The sequence below is a fragment of the Brachyhypopomus gauderio genome, chromosome 2 (genome assembly GCF_052324685.1).
Source record: "Brachyhypopomus gauderio isolate BG-103 chromosome 2, BGAUD_0.2, whole genome shotgun sequence".
NCBI classification, from domain to species: domain Eukaryota; kingdom Metazoa; phylum Chordata; class Actinopteri; order Gymnotiformes; family Hypopomidae; genus Brachyhypopomus; species Brachyhypopomus gauderio.
Window position 1 is genome coordinate 46143476 of NC_135212.1, and position 10291 is coordinate 46153766.

Below are 10291 nucleotides of genomic sequence, written 5' to 3' on the forward strand. Positions count from 1 at the left end.
AAAATGGTTGCATTTTAGTATTGGGTCATCTCTGGTCAGTTCACGTAAAGTGTCCCAGTTTGTAACAGGGATGATGTGATGCATAAATTGCATTCTGCATTAAATCCTTAATCAGGATACCAGTTGGAAGTGACAGCCACATTTAGCTACCATGTGGACAGTCTTCATGCGCCCACATCTTCCTCCTATGTGGCCCGAACGTGACCGCCTGGGTTTTATGAGGACCATTAAAGACTATGAGACCAAATTAAACAAGCCCGTTGTCCTTTGGACCAAAAGTGCAGTAGTTTTGGTGTCGTATCTAATCCGGTGACCTCATGCGGCACCCAAAGGGCACATCATCTTGCAAAATGGTGTCTAGTCAGCTACTAGGATCATAATTGGGACCGTTAAAGCTCCATCCCCTAACCACCCTGCCCCCATTTAAAATTGAAAACCTTTATTTCATAAAATGACATTCTAGAGCTTTTACCTGGTCTTTACAAATGTGATACTCTGTTTTGTGGTATGCCCTAGTCATCATGCCAGTTATATCTTTATATCATTACTCCTCTTGTCCTAGTCAAGGACATTATTTCTGAATAGATTAGGGTACATTTCTGAGCACTTTCAATGTACTTTAACCCTTAGGTGGTGTTACAGTGTGAAATCCAGTTTCAAAGCACAAACTAAGATGCATACACACTTGATCTGTCTTGTGTCTCAGGTTCACACTCAGCTGAATTCTGCATGAAAACTATCTTTAGGATACTAATTGTGAAGGACAACCGCATTTAGCTACCGTGTGGACTGTCTTCCTCCATTGTGAGCCGTACGTAACCACGTGGGTTTTATGAGGACCATTAAAGACAGAAAACGAAACAAGCCCATTGTATTTTGAACCAAGACTCACATCCAGACGCTGATTTATTGTCATTCAGACCACGGAGTGCCGTGTCATGTGTCTGTAACCTCAGGAGCGAACGGCTGTCTAGAATGTGAGCCCACTGTACCATCATAATAAATGAGTTAAAACACCAATTGCAGTGTTTTTAGGTGTTGTGATTTCTGACGCCTGTTTGCTGCTGGTTCTCTGCTGATCCTATATACATAAATACAATTTGTGCAAAATAAAAAAATTATATAAAATAATAATTTGACAACATCTGAAAACATTTTGACTGGTGTTTAACTCATTTATCATGCCCGTGTGCAGGTGTGCAGTGGGGAATTCGGTGCGATACCGGCGCAGAGTGTTCTCCCAGTGCACGTCGTGATGTGATTCACGGTGGGAAGCTTCGGTTCGGCGGCGCTGGTTCCGATGTTGTGATGTGACGTACCGGAAATGTGACGTCACGGATGACGCTCCCACTTCCATCCTCGCGCAAAACAGAGGAGGAAACACGGCGAGTTATCTGGCACCACAGCTCGATTCTTAAGGGTGTCTCCGCTCCGATCAAGTGTTACGGCCATTATAATGGCCAAGGAAAATATATTTCTGTTCGTCCCCAACCTGATAGGTAAGTTACGCCTTTTTTGTGGCTAAGTAAGGAAAGTTATTGCTTTGGCGTAGCTAGCTACGTTAGACCACGGCTGGTCTTTAGTGCAGTGTTCAGAAATGTGCTCATCACTGTATGAATGACTCTCATTCTACATGTAGAGTTTGAACAGTAATTTAATAACCTACGCAGTTTAACGAGAAAATGTTCCGTTTTGAACCTGGCCGCGCCACAGCCACGGCTGACAGGATGCGAGTCCAACAACATCTTGATATGCTAACAGCTAACATACACTAGGTGGGCAACAGTAAGACATTCATTTTAGATCATTTGTTTCGAGTAGTTCCAGAGATATGCACAGAGCCCTCACACCAACCCCACTGAACACCACCTTTGGGATTCACTGGAATGTCTATTGCAAATCAGTCCTTCTTGTCCACAAATGCTCTTTTGACTAATGGGCAGACATTCCCACAAACAGTCTCCAAAATGTGGTGAAAATGCTTCACGTGAGATCCACTCTCGTGGGGGTGGACACGGACGGACGAAATATTAATACCATGGTATGGGATGTACAACATGGTATAATGGTCATAGAGTAGCATATGGTTTGGTCATCTTACAGCAGCTTGTTGGCATCTTCCCACTTTAACTGGCAGCACTAATGATATGGCTTGCTCCCCCTAATCTCTTGTCTCCACTCCTCTTTCCTTTTCTGCACAGGCTATGCCCGAATTATTCTGGCTCTGTTGTCCTTCTATTTAATGCCCTGCTGTCCTGCGCCTGCAGTGTTCTGTTACTTACTAAGTGCACTGTTGGATGCATTTGATGGACACGCAGCTAGAGCCCTTAATCAAGGTAATTATGTTCAAGCTCTTCTAATTTTTAGTAATGTTAATGTAACTTCTCCTCTTAAATAATTTATTCTCTCTCTCTCTTTCTCTCTCTCTCTACCCCCCTCCCTCCCTCCCTCCCTCCCCCAGGCACTAAATTTGGTGCAATGCTGGACATGTTAACCGACCGCTGTGCCACCATGTGTCTGTTGGTGAACCTGGCTCTTCTCTACCCTTCCTACACCTTCCTCTTCCAGCTGAGCATGTGTCTGGATGTGGCCAGCCACTGGCTGCACCTCCACAGGTCAGCCACACCTTTCAGAGTGCTTACAGTGCATGCCCTCTTTGCCTGATAATGTGGTTACTTGTAGTGTCATGCTATATGCCAAAGGCTACCTTCGTAACAGTTCAGGACATCAAAGAGTAAATACTATTTCTAGTACTATGCCAGATGCATGATTAAATAATTATTACAAATATACAATATTACAAAAGTGTTCCTCTTTCTTTAGTTCATTGCTTATAAAGCCAACATGAGGGTTCATTTTCATGTTTTAGGGGCTGGTTTTGTACTGGAGATAAATGGGCACATGGCATTTCAGCTGTCTTTCATATTTCACACTCTTCAGTGACGACCCAGCCTGATTACACTTGTCTAGCTGTGTCTCAACTGAAAGCCTTTGATGTCTTTCCTCTGTCTCTCCCTCTGTTTGTCTCAGTTCTATGATGAAGGGAGCAACCAGTCACAAGACCATTGACCTTTCTGGCAACCCTATCCTCAGGATCTATTACACCTCCAGGGTAATAGCCACATTCTATAAACCTGTGTTCTTATCTCTAAGTGGTCAGTGTTGTGGCCCAGAAACAAATGTTAACATTCAATAATGTGTTCGACAAATACACACACTCTGTCTTCCCACTGTTTTCCCCCCATAGCCGGTGCTTTTTTTCATGTGTATGGGGAACGAGCTGTTTTACTGCCTGCTCTATGTGCTGTACTACATAGAAGAGCCAGAGGGTGAGTATCAGCAATGGCTGTTCTACTGTGTGTCCACCTAGATGCTCACATCCACATCTGGCTCTGTTAGGCTGAGTTCTCTTCCTCTTATTTGTGTTGAATTGATGTGTTTAGTGCCTGTTGCAGTGCCACAGTGATCTCCTTAGAATCCATCATAGACACAAAGGTCAGTGTAAACTCACTGTGTGTGTGTGTGTGTGTGTGATTGTGTTTCTGTAGTGTGGCTACAGTGTCTGCTGGGAGTGTGTGGCGTGGTGTGCTTACTGAAGTCGGGCATCAGCGCCCTACACCTCATCACAGCTTCCTGCAACATGGCTGCTATTGATGAGGCTGATCGTGAAAGAGAGAGGAGTAAGAACCAGTGAGGAAGAATCAAAGCATCTTAAAGGGGGCGGGGCTAACGAGGAGAAAAGGTGCGAAGACTGGGTTGCTTAGACCATGACGGTTGAAATAGTTTAAAGTTTTGGATATTCTAAAAAGAAACACTGAGATTTATTTATTCATACATTATTAGTAATAATGTAATGGAGGAGTACCAGAATGTTCATTTTTTAAATCTAATATATCTTTCATTTTTGCCACATTGTTAAATGATGTTTTGGTTTGCTCAACTCATCCCCTCTGCAGAATTATGGAATTATGTGCATTTGGTATTTACTTTCTTTGGGGAAATTAAATTAAATACAATTGTGTATCTGTTTACTATATATAGTATTGATTTTATTGTTATTTTTGTCGTAAGGCTTGTATATGACAGTTTAGCCATATGCTGGTATGAATGAGTGGCATTTTCTGAATTGTTTTAAAATTGAATGTACTTGTGACCTCGTAACCCATAAAGGAAAAAAAGAAATTCCTCTGTGTCATAACTGCACCGTATTAGTGGTTTGGGTTAGAGGGACGCTATAAGCACTCTATTCCTCATCGTGGACGTTTTTTTTGTGCTGTAACATCATATGGCAATAAAAATATTCTTATACAACGAGACGCCTATTGTATAGTATGTTTACCGTATTTACATATTTCCATGTACTTCTCCGGTTCTTAAAAGTGATCACGATACTAACCGGTATTGCTGGTTTAAGTGATAGTGGTTTATCGGTTTGCACTAAGTCTAACATGCCGTGTGATCTATGTTGCGTCTGCGTGTCTTCTGCGTCAGTCTTTACCTTTAAGGACCTGCGACATTTTTTCACCGCCAGTTCTTTTTTTCCACCCGAACGTCCAGCTGTCAACCGCCGCGGATCCGTTGTGTGCCGGGCGGGACGGTTTTTTATGATTTTAGGAAATCCTACACGATGTTTCGTGTGCGTTTATCGTGATTTACTTTTGGCATTTTGCGTCGGCCAAATTCGTGCGTTGGAGGGGGCGAGAGGACGACACTGCTGGAAAACATCGGATGGAGGAGGGGACGAGGACAGAGAGGGGGTGTTCACTCGCACTCCCATCCCTTTAAAACAAGGGGGACACGGCGGTGGGGGAGATAACGGGGCAGAGAAGACGGGATAAAAAAAGAAAAGGAAGAAAGAGCGAGGGTGGGAGGGAGAGTGTTACAGAAAAAAAAGAAAGATGTCATCCTCTCGATTGAAATGCCGAGGCGGAGCCATGGACTACGACCGATGAAGCGCTCGCCAGACAGGAATAAGATTTAACGCAACACCGAGGCTCACACAGCGCCCAGGCCCAGAAGGGGAATCTCAATAAAATAGGTCGCACTTCCCACGCCAAACGTGCCGAGCCACCGCTGAGTACACAGCCAACATCAAACTCATTTTTGAACATTGTATTATGAGTATTTTTTTTTTTGCATGATTTTTTTTCACACGGCTGTCTCATTTATAAGCCACCATTCCAGCAAAAACTACATGTGATGTTTTATGTAAAGCATGATAAATATGACTTGTTCAATTTTTAATTTGCGAATGTGGCGATATATTCGCTTAGAAAACTAAGGACTTCGTGGAAGATGTTGATATCAAGATACTTTTTAATTTTTACATTTAATTTATCGCGTTTTAATACTAGTTGAATCGTAAGTTACTTTGCGTCATTGAGCGTGTTTTCTTTTATTAAGCACACAGTTTTGATACTATAATCGTTGTTTGTTATCAGTCTCCTTTCGTTTGCGTTATAAAGGACAAATCAGGTGAAACATTTGAGATAATTGACGTAAAGGGACCCAAAAAGGAGATCTTATCCGCGTACTGTAACTCGGACGTAATTGTTCTAAATTATCATAACGACGTCAGTTCCATCATCGCTCCTCAAGATGGACGCAGCTTGGAGCAATTTCCTTTTTCAGGTAAGACACTTCAAATGTGAAGGGTGCTAAAGTTTAAATGGAGAATTTGTCTTTAAATAATTACCATGTTGTGAACTTGAGTACCGTTCTCACGTGAAGGTTTCGACAAAAAGGCGAAGTATGTTCAAATTTGTGGTTTTGCACCTTCCAACTACAGACTCCTCCTTCGCAATCCCAAACGGAGACTGCTCTCCAATCAGATCTTCTGCCAGAGCTCACTGACGCTCCCCCGGACCCTCCCACAGAGCACATAGCCCCACCTCCATCCACAGTGGACACAGCAGCACTCAACGAGGAGCCAGAGCCAGGTGAGGGAGGGGGCCGTGGAGTGGGACCAGAGGGGAGGAAGGAGCAACAGAGGTCACGGTTTTCTACAGTTTCACAGTTGTCCGATCGCACCGAATAGTTGTATAAATAAACTCTGGTGTTGGAAGTTTTGGTCAGCCGTTGTGATGAGGCGATCCTTATCCAAGATTTTGAAATTCAAAGATAGTCCAATCATTATGCAGCAGCTCTTGGTGGGGGTTTCAGGACAGAGAAAGGCAGTCCAAATGGAGGCACCAGGTCAATGTCTCATGCTAAAACAAACGTTTATGTATGTACTCAGTCATACGCCACTCAATGATGGCCTCTCTCTGGCTATAACCCCCCCCCCCTCTCTCTTTTTCAGTTAAGCCTGTCTCTCGGCCTGCCAGGCCTGCTCATATCTGCTCTATATGTAATAAGCAGTTTAAGAACAGTTATAACCTGCGCCGCCACCAGTCTGTTCACACCGGCGTGAAGATGAAAGACAGAGCAGCCCGAGAGAAAGTGGACGGAGGAAAGACGGGTGCGCGAGTGGAGAGGCAGACTATCCCTCTCTCTCTCCTCCACCTGTCCATTCCTGCTTCGATCCCAACGGCTGCAGACCCCTTGACTCACCCCTCCATCAGCAACCAACAGGTGGAGACGGTCGCCGTGTCTATTACTCCAGCAACTGTTGCCATGACGGTGGCCCAACCTCTTCCTGCGGTGGTGGTTACCGGGACAATGGTACAGGTGAGTTTTGAAGTCCCTCCCCCTTCTACATCTGTGCTTTAGGGTTTTCGCTCTGCCCCCTCTTGCTTGTCTCTGACTTTATTATTTTCATCTACATCTCCTTGTCAATGCCCATAAATATTACAATCAAATGAGAAGAACAAGAAGATAATTTCAACTCCCAAAATCATCATCACCATGATTTAATAACTGACGCGTACCTTTACTAACACTATAGATTCGATTTTGATAGCCAATGATATCTAATGAAACGTACTTAAAGTCAAAAGGTTATTTATTTATCTGTTTATTTGTTTAATTATTGGTATATTGTCTTTTTCAAAGCTATCATAACAAAATCTCATAACAAACCCCGAATCTCTTCGGAGTCTTTTCCAGACTGCACCAACCTCCAATGCTACAGAGAACCCAAGCATTCCCGGCCCAATCCAGATCTCAATCCCAATCACAAACCCTCACCCTAATCCTACTCCTAATCCCAACCCAAGCCCAAATCCGGTACGGAAGAACCACGCTTGTGAGGCGTGTGGGAAGGCTTTCCGTGACGTGTATCACCTGAACCGACACCGGCTCTCCCACTCGGACGAGAAGCCGTACTCGTGTCCTATCTGCCAGCAGCGCTTTAAGAGGAAGGACCGGATGAGCTACCACGTCAGATCCCATCAGGGTGGAGTGGAGAAACCGTACGTGTGTCCCCACTGCGCCAAGGGTTTCTCACGGTGAGACACACACACACACACACACACACACACACACACACACACACCTCAGGTCTACAGGCAAAATACACTCAAATACATATGGGTATGTTACTTTATACAGTATATAGCTAATCCCTAAATACACTCTAATTTCATGCATGTCAGCATTCATTCAGAAACTCTTCTGAGAAGAGAGAAAACCTGTTTTGTTTATCTATGATCTGTAAACACAAATATATAAAGTAGCGATCAGGGTGCAGTTGACACTCTCAGTGTTCACCAGTTCTCTTTTGTCTGCAGTAGGAGATTAAATTGCTGTCATTATACTGAAAGCTGGTGAGAGACGCCCTCATTACTAATTTGAGACAGAAAATGGGTCAATGTGACAAGGGAAAGATGACCTCCATGCTGTATTTATCCCCATAACTCACAGTTAGACACAATTTCACTATATATACTCATATATACCCTGACCTACGATGACCTCATTTAGAAGGAATCCATTTTGCCGACGAGTCTAGCCCCGTTGCCCTTGGCTGTGTGGGTTTATTTGAGTACTCGTTTGTGATGCCTGATTGCTTTTAAGCCCTCTCTGTCACTTCCAGGCCTGACCATCTCAACAGTCATGTGCGGCAGGTGCACTCCACGGAGAGGCCCTTCAAGTGTCCGGTAATGTCAACGTCAGGACTCTCTCTCTCTCTCTCTCTCTCTTTCTGCCTTTCCACCTCTTTGCTCATTCCCTCTCCTTTGACTCTGTCTTTTTCACTTTTTCTCAGCCTATCAACATTTTTCTTGACTGCAGGCTTATTAACCATCTATCCTCCGACTCCTCTGCAGTTTTTTTAGGCAAATAGTCTTTCAGTTCAGGCCAAACTCGTCAGGAGAACCTGCTGCTTTCACCATCTACGTATTCATGTCTTCAAACATGCGTGTTTACTCTCTGTGTGCAGGAATGTGCACATTCAAGCTACACGCGTGTATTTGATTGTTGTTTGTCATATATGTATCATCTGTGCATTTTAAGTGTGAATAACAGAGGTCCAGAATAAGTCAGTGTGTCTAGAGTGTATCGTGTGTGTCTGTTATCACGCACCCTTCTACTGTTTACAGACATGCGAGTCTGCGTTTGCCACTAAGGATCGGCTACGTGCTCATATGATCAGACACGAAGACAAGGTTCCCTGCCACATTTGTGGCAAGCTGCTCTCTCCTGCATACATCACAGATCACATGAGGGTCCACAACCAATCCCAGCATCATGTTTGTCACCTGTGTAACCGCAGTGAGTTTCGATTGTGCTTTAATGGTTTGAATAAGAATGAATGTGGCTCTTGCATGTGTTAGCAGCCTATCCCCTTCCCACCTTCTCTAAACATCTATACCCTGAATTCTTTCGTATCATTTCTGAGTACTATTGTTTCCATGTCACTTGTCTCCCTCTTGTTTCTGCCCAGGTTTTACTACACTGACCTACCTACGCGTCCATGCCCAGAAGCACCATGGGCAGGAGTGGAAAGAGAGCAGCGTGGGTCGAGGGTCAGGCCCTGGTGGCGTGCTGTTGTGCCAGCTCTGCGGGGTCCACTGTAAGACCCCCACCCAGCTCCAGGGCCACATGGCCACGCACGCTGCCCAGGCGGATGCCACCGCGCCCACCTCCATCAGCAGCAGTGCTTCTGGGGCCACGGTGGCCACTGCCACCTCAGTCTCCAGCGCTGCAGTCACGGTGGGCCTGCTGGTGACTGACTGCTCCAGCATCGCCCCCCAGAGCCACAGCTAGCCCCAGGCTGCTGGGGCAGGGATGGGGGGGGGCGCCAGGGTTTAGAACTTTTAAAGAAAGAAAAGGTAATGCCCACAGGTGTGATGAACTGTCCACTTTACATGTTTATATGCGTAAACATTTATTTTGCTTGAATATTTACAAGCTAGGAAAGCAAAAGGCAAAAACCCTTAAAAACACCCTCTAAATACCTGATTAATCTCTCTCTCCTGTAGGCTGTTATGGAGGATCCAAACAAAAAACTCCCCACACCACTTCCCTTCATCCATGACACCTCACAGCTCGCAAACATTCATAAAGAGTGAACAGACTTTAATCGTCGTTGGAGATTTTAAAGCAGGAATCTCAAGAGGTCATCCAATGTTTTCAACTCCTTGCAGACCTCCAGTCAAGACCTGTCGGATCTCTTTAGTCCGACCCGCATTGGTAGAACTGTTTCCTGTTCTATGAAGATCCATTGGACTGCTGTCTTGGATGTTAAACTGTCACCTCAGTCACATCCCAGTAGTGAGATATCCAAGTGACACGAAGGCTGCTAAGTGTTGTCCCAGTTTATTTTAACATGCCTCTAGTGATAATGAATTTAGAATGTTTAAAACTAATTATGATCTTTAGATACCCAAGTGTTTCCCAACCTTAACTGCCTTCAGTATTCGAACAAGATTACTAGAATGAATATTAAATTGTTTGTGTTGTCTGTATTGCAGCACATCTGAGCAGCCTTTGGAGGAGTTTTGCAATTGTGTGTTAGGGAATCAAATACAGTACCATTTCCTGTAATAAATTCCAAGAACCTGTAAAAGGTTCGTTCAGAATTAAATGTACAACAAATAATCGTATTGTTTATCATATGTGTGGATATTAAGGGACTATTGTTGAGTATTTTTTAAGAATTATCATCGTTGTTGATTTACCTTAAAATTTTTGACCAAGTATGTGAACATCGTTTGATGTTGCTTACGGAAACTGCATTAATGCTTTATCCTTGACCATGTTTGTGTTGAAGCTTGTTGAACGCCAATATTTGTTGCTGTCACTGTATCAATATATAATTAATCAATGTACGAACAACGAACATGCACCTAATTACACCAACTTTAACAGGAGTATGTTTTCCGTTATTTGCTTAATTGAATGTGGAGAC

General features: G+C 44.0%; 2 protein-coding genes across 2 annotated transcripts; both read left to right on the forward strand.

Moving 5' to 3' along the window:
- The first annotated feature begins 1337 nt into the window (after window positions 1–1337).
- On the forward strand, window positions 1338–4316 carry cdipt (CDP-diacylglycerol--inositol 3-phosphatidyltransferase (phosphatidylinositol synthase)). The gene is made up of 6 exons (XM_076996996.1): window positions 1338–1499; window positions 2202–2336; window positions 2462–2615; window positions 3031–3112; window positions 3248–3329; window positions 3549–4316. The coding sequence occupies exons 1-6, from the start codon at window positions 1457–1459 to the stop codon at window positions 3692–3694; spliced, it is 642 nt and encodes a 213-aa protein (XP_076853111.1). The 5' UTR covers window positions 1338–1456; the 3' UTR covers window positions 3695–4316.
- A 194-nt stretch (window positions 4317–4510) lies between these two features.
- Window positions 4511–10248, forward strand: maza (MYC-associated zinc finger protein a (purine-binding transcription factor)). The gene is made up of 8 exons (XM_076996994.1): window positions 4511–5631; window positions 5789–5939; window positions 6302–6669; window positions 7048–7388; window positions 7976–8039; window positions 8481–8652; window positions 8825–9212; window positions 9363–10248. The coding sequence occupies exons 1-7, from the start codon at window positions 5599–5601 to the stop codon at window positions 9145–9147; spliced, it is 1452 nt and encodes a 483-aa protein (XP_076853109.1). The 5' UTR covers window positions 4511–5598; the 3' UTR covers window positions 9148–9212; window positions 9363–10248.
- The last annotated feature ends 43 nt before the right edge of the window (window positions 10249–10291 follow it).

What these genes read in the sequence shown, in the direction of transcription:
- cdipt (XM_076996996.1), top strand. Translation starts at nt 1,457, where the DNA reads ATGGCCAAGGAAAATATATTTCTGTTCGTCCCCAACCTGATAG. An exon ending in AGCTAGAGCCCTTAATCAAG is followed by an intron (nt 2,337 to 2,461) that starts GTAATTATGTTC and finishes TCCCTCCCCCAG; the next exon opens with GCACTAAATTTGGTGCAATG. An exon ending in GGATCTATTACACCTCCAGG is followed by an intron (nt 3,113 to 3,247) that starts GTAATAGCCACA and finishes TTCCCCCCATAG; the next exon opens with CCGGTGCTTTTTTTCATGTG.
- maza (XM_076996994.1), top strand. Translation starts at nt 5,599, where the DNA reads ATGGACGCAGCTTGGAGCAATTTCCTTTTTCAG. An exon ending in TTACCGGGACAATGGTACAG is followed by an intron (nt 6,670 to 7,047) that starts GTGAGTTTTGAA and finishes AGTCTTTTCCAG; the next exon opens with ACTGCACCAACCTCCAATGC. An exon ending in TGCGCCAAGGGTTTCTCACG is followed by an intron (nt 7,389 to 7,975) that starts GTGAGACACACA and finishes TGTCACTTCCAG; the next exon opens with GCCTGACCATCTCAACAGTC.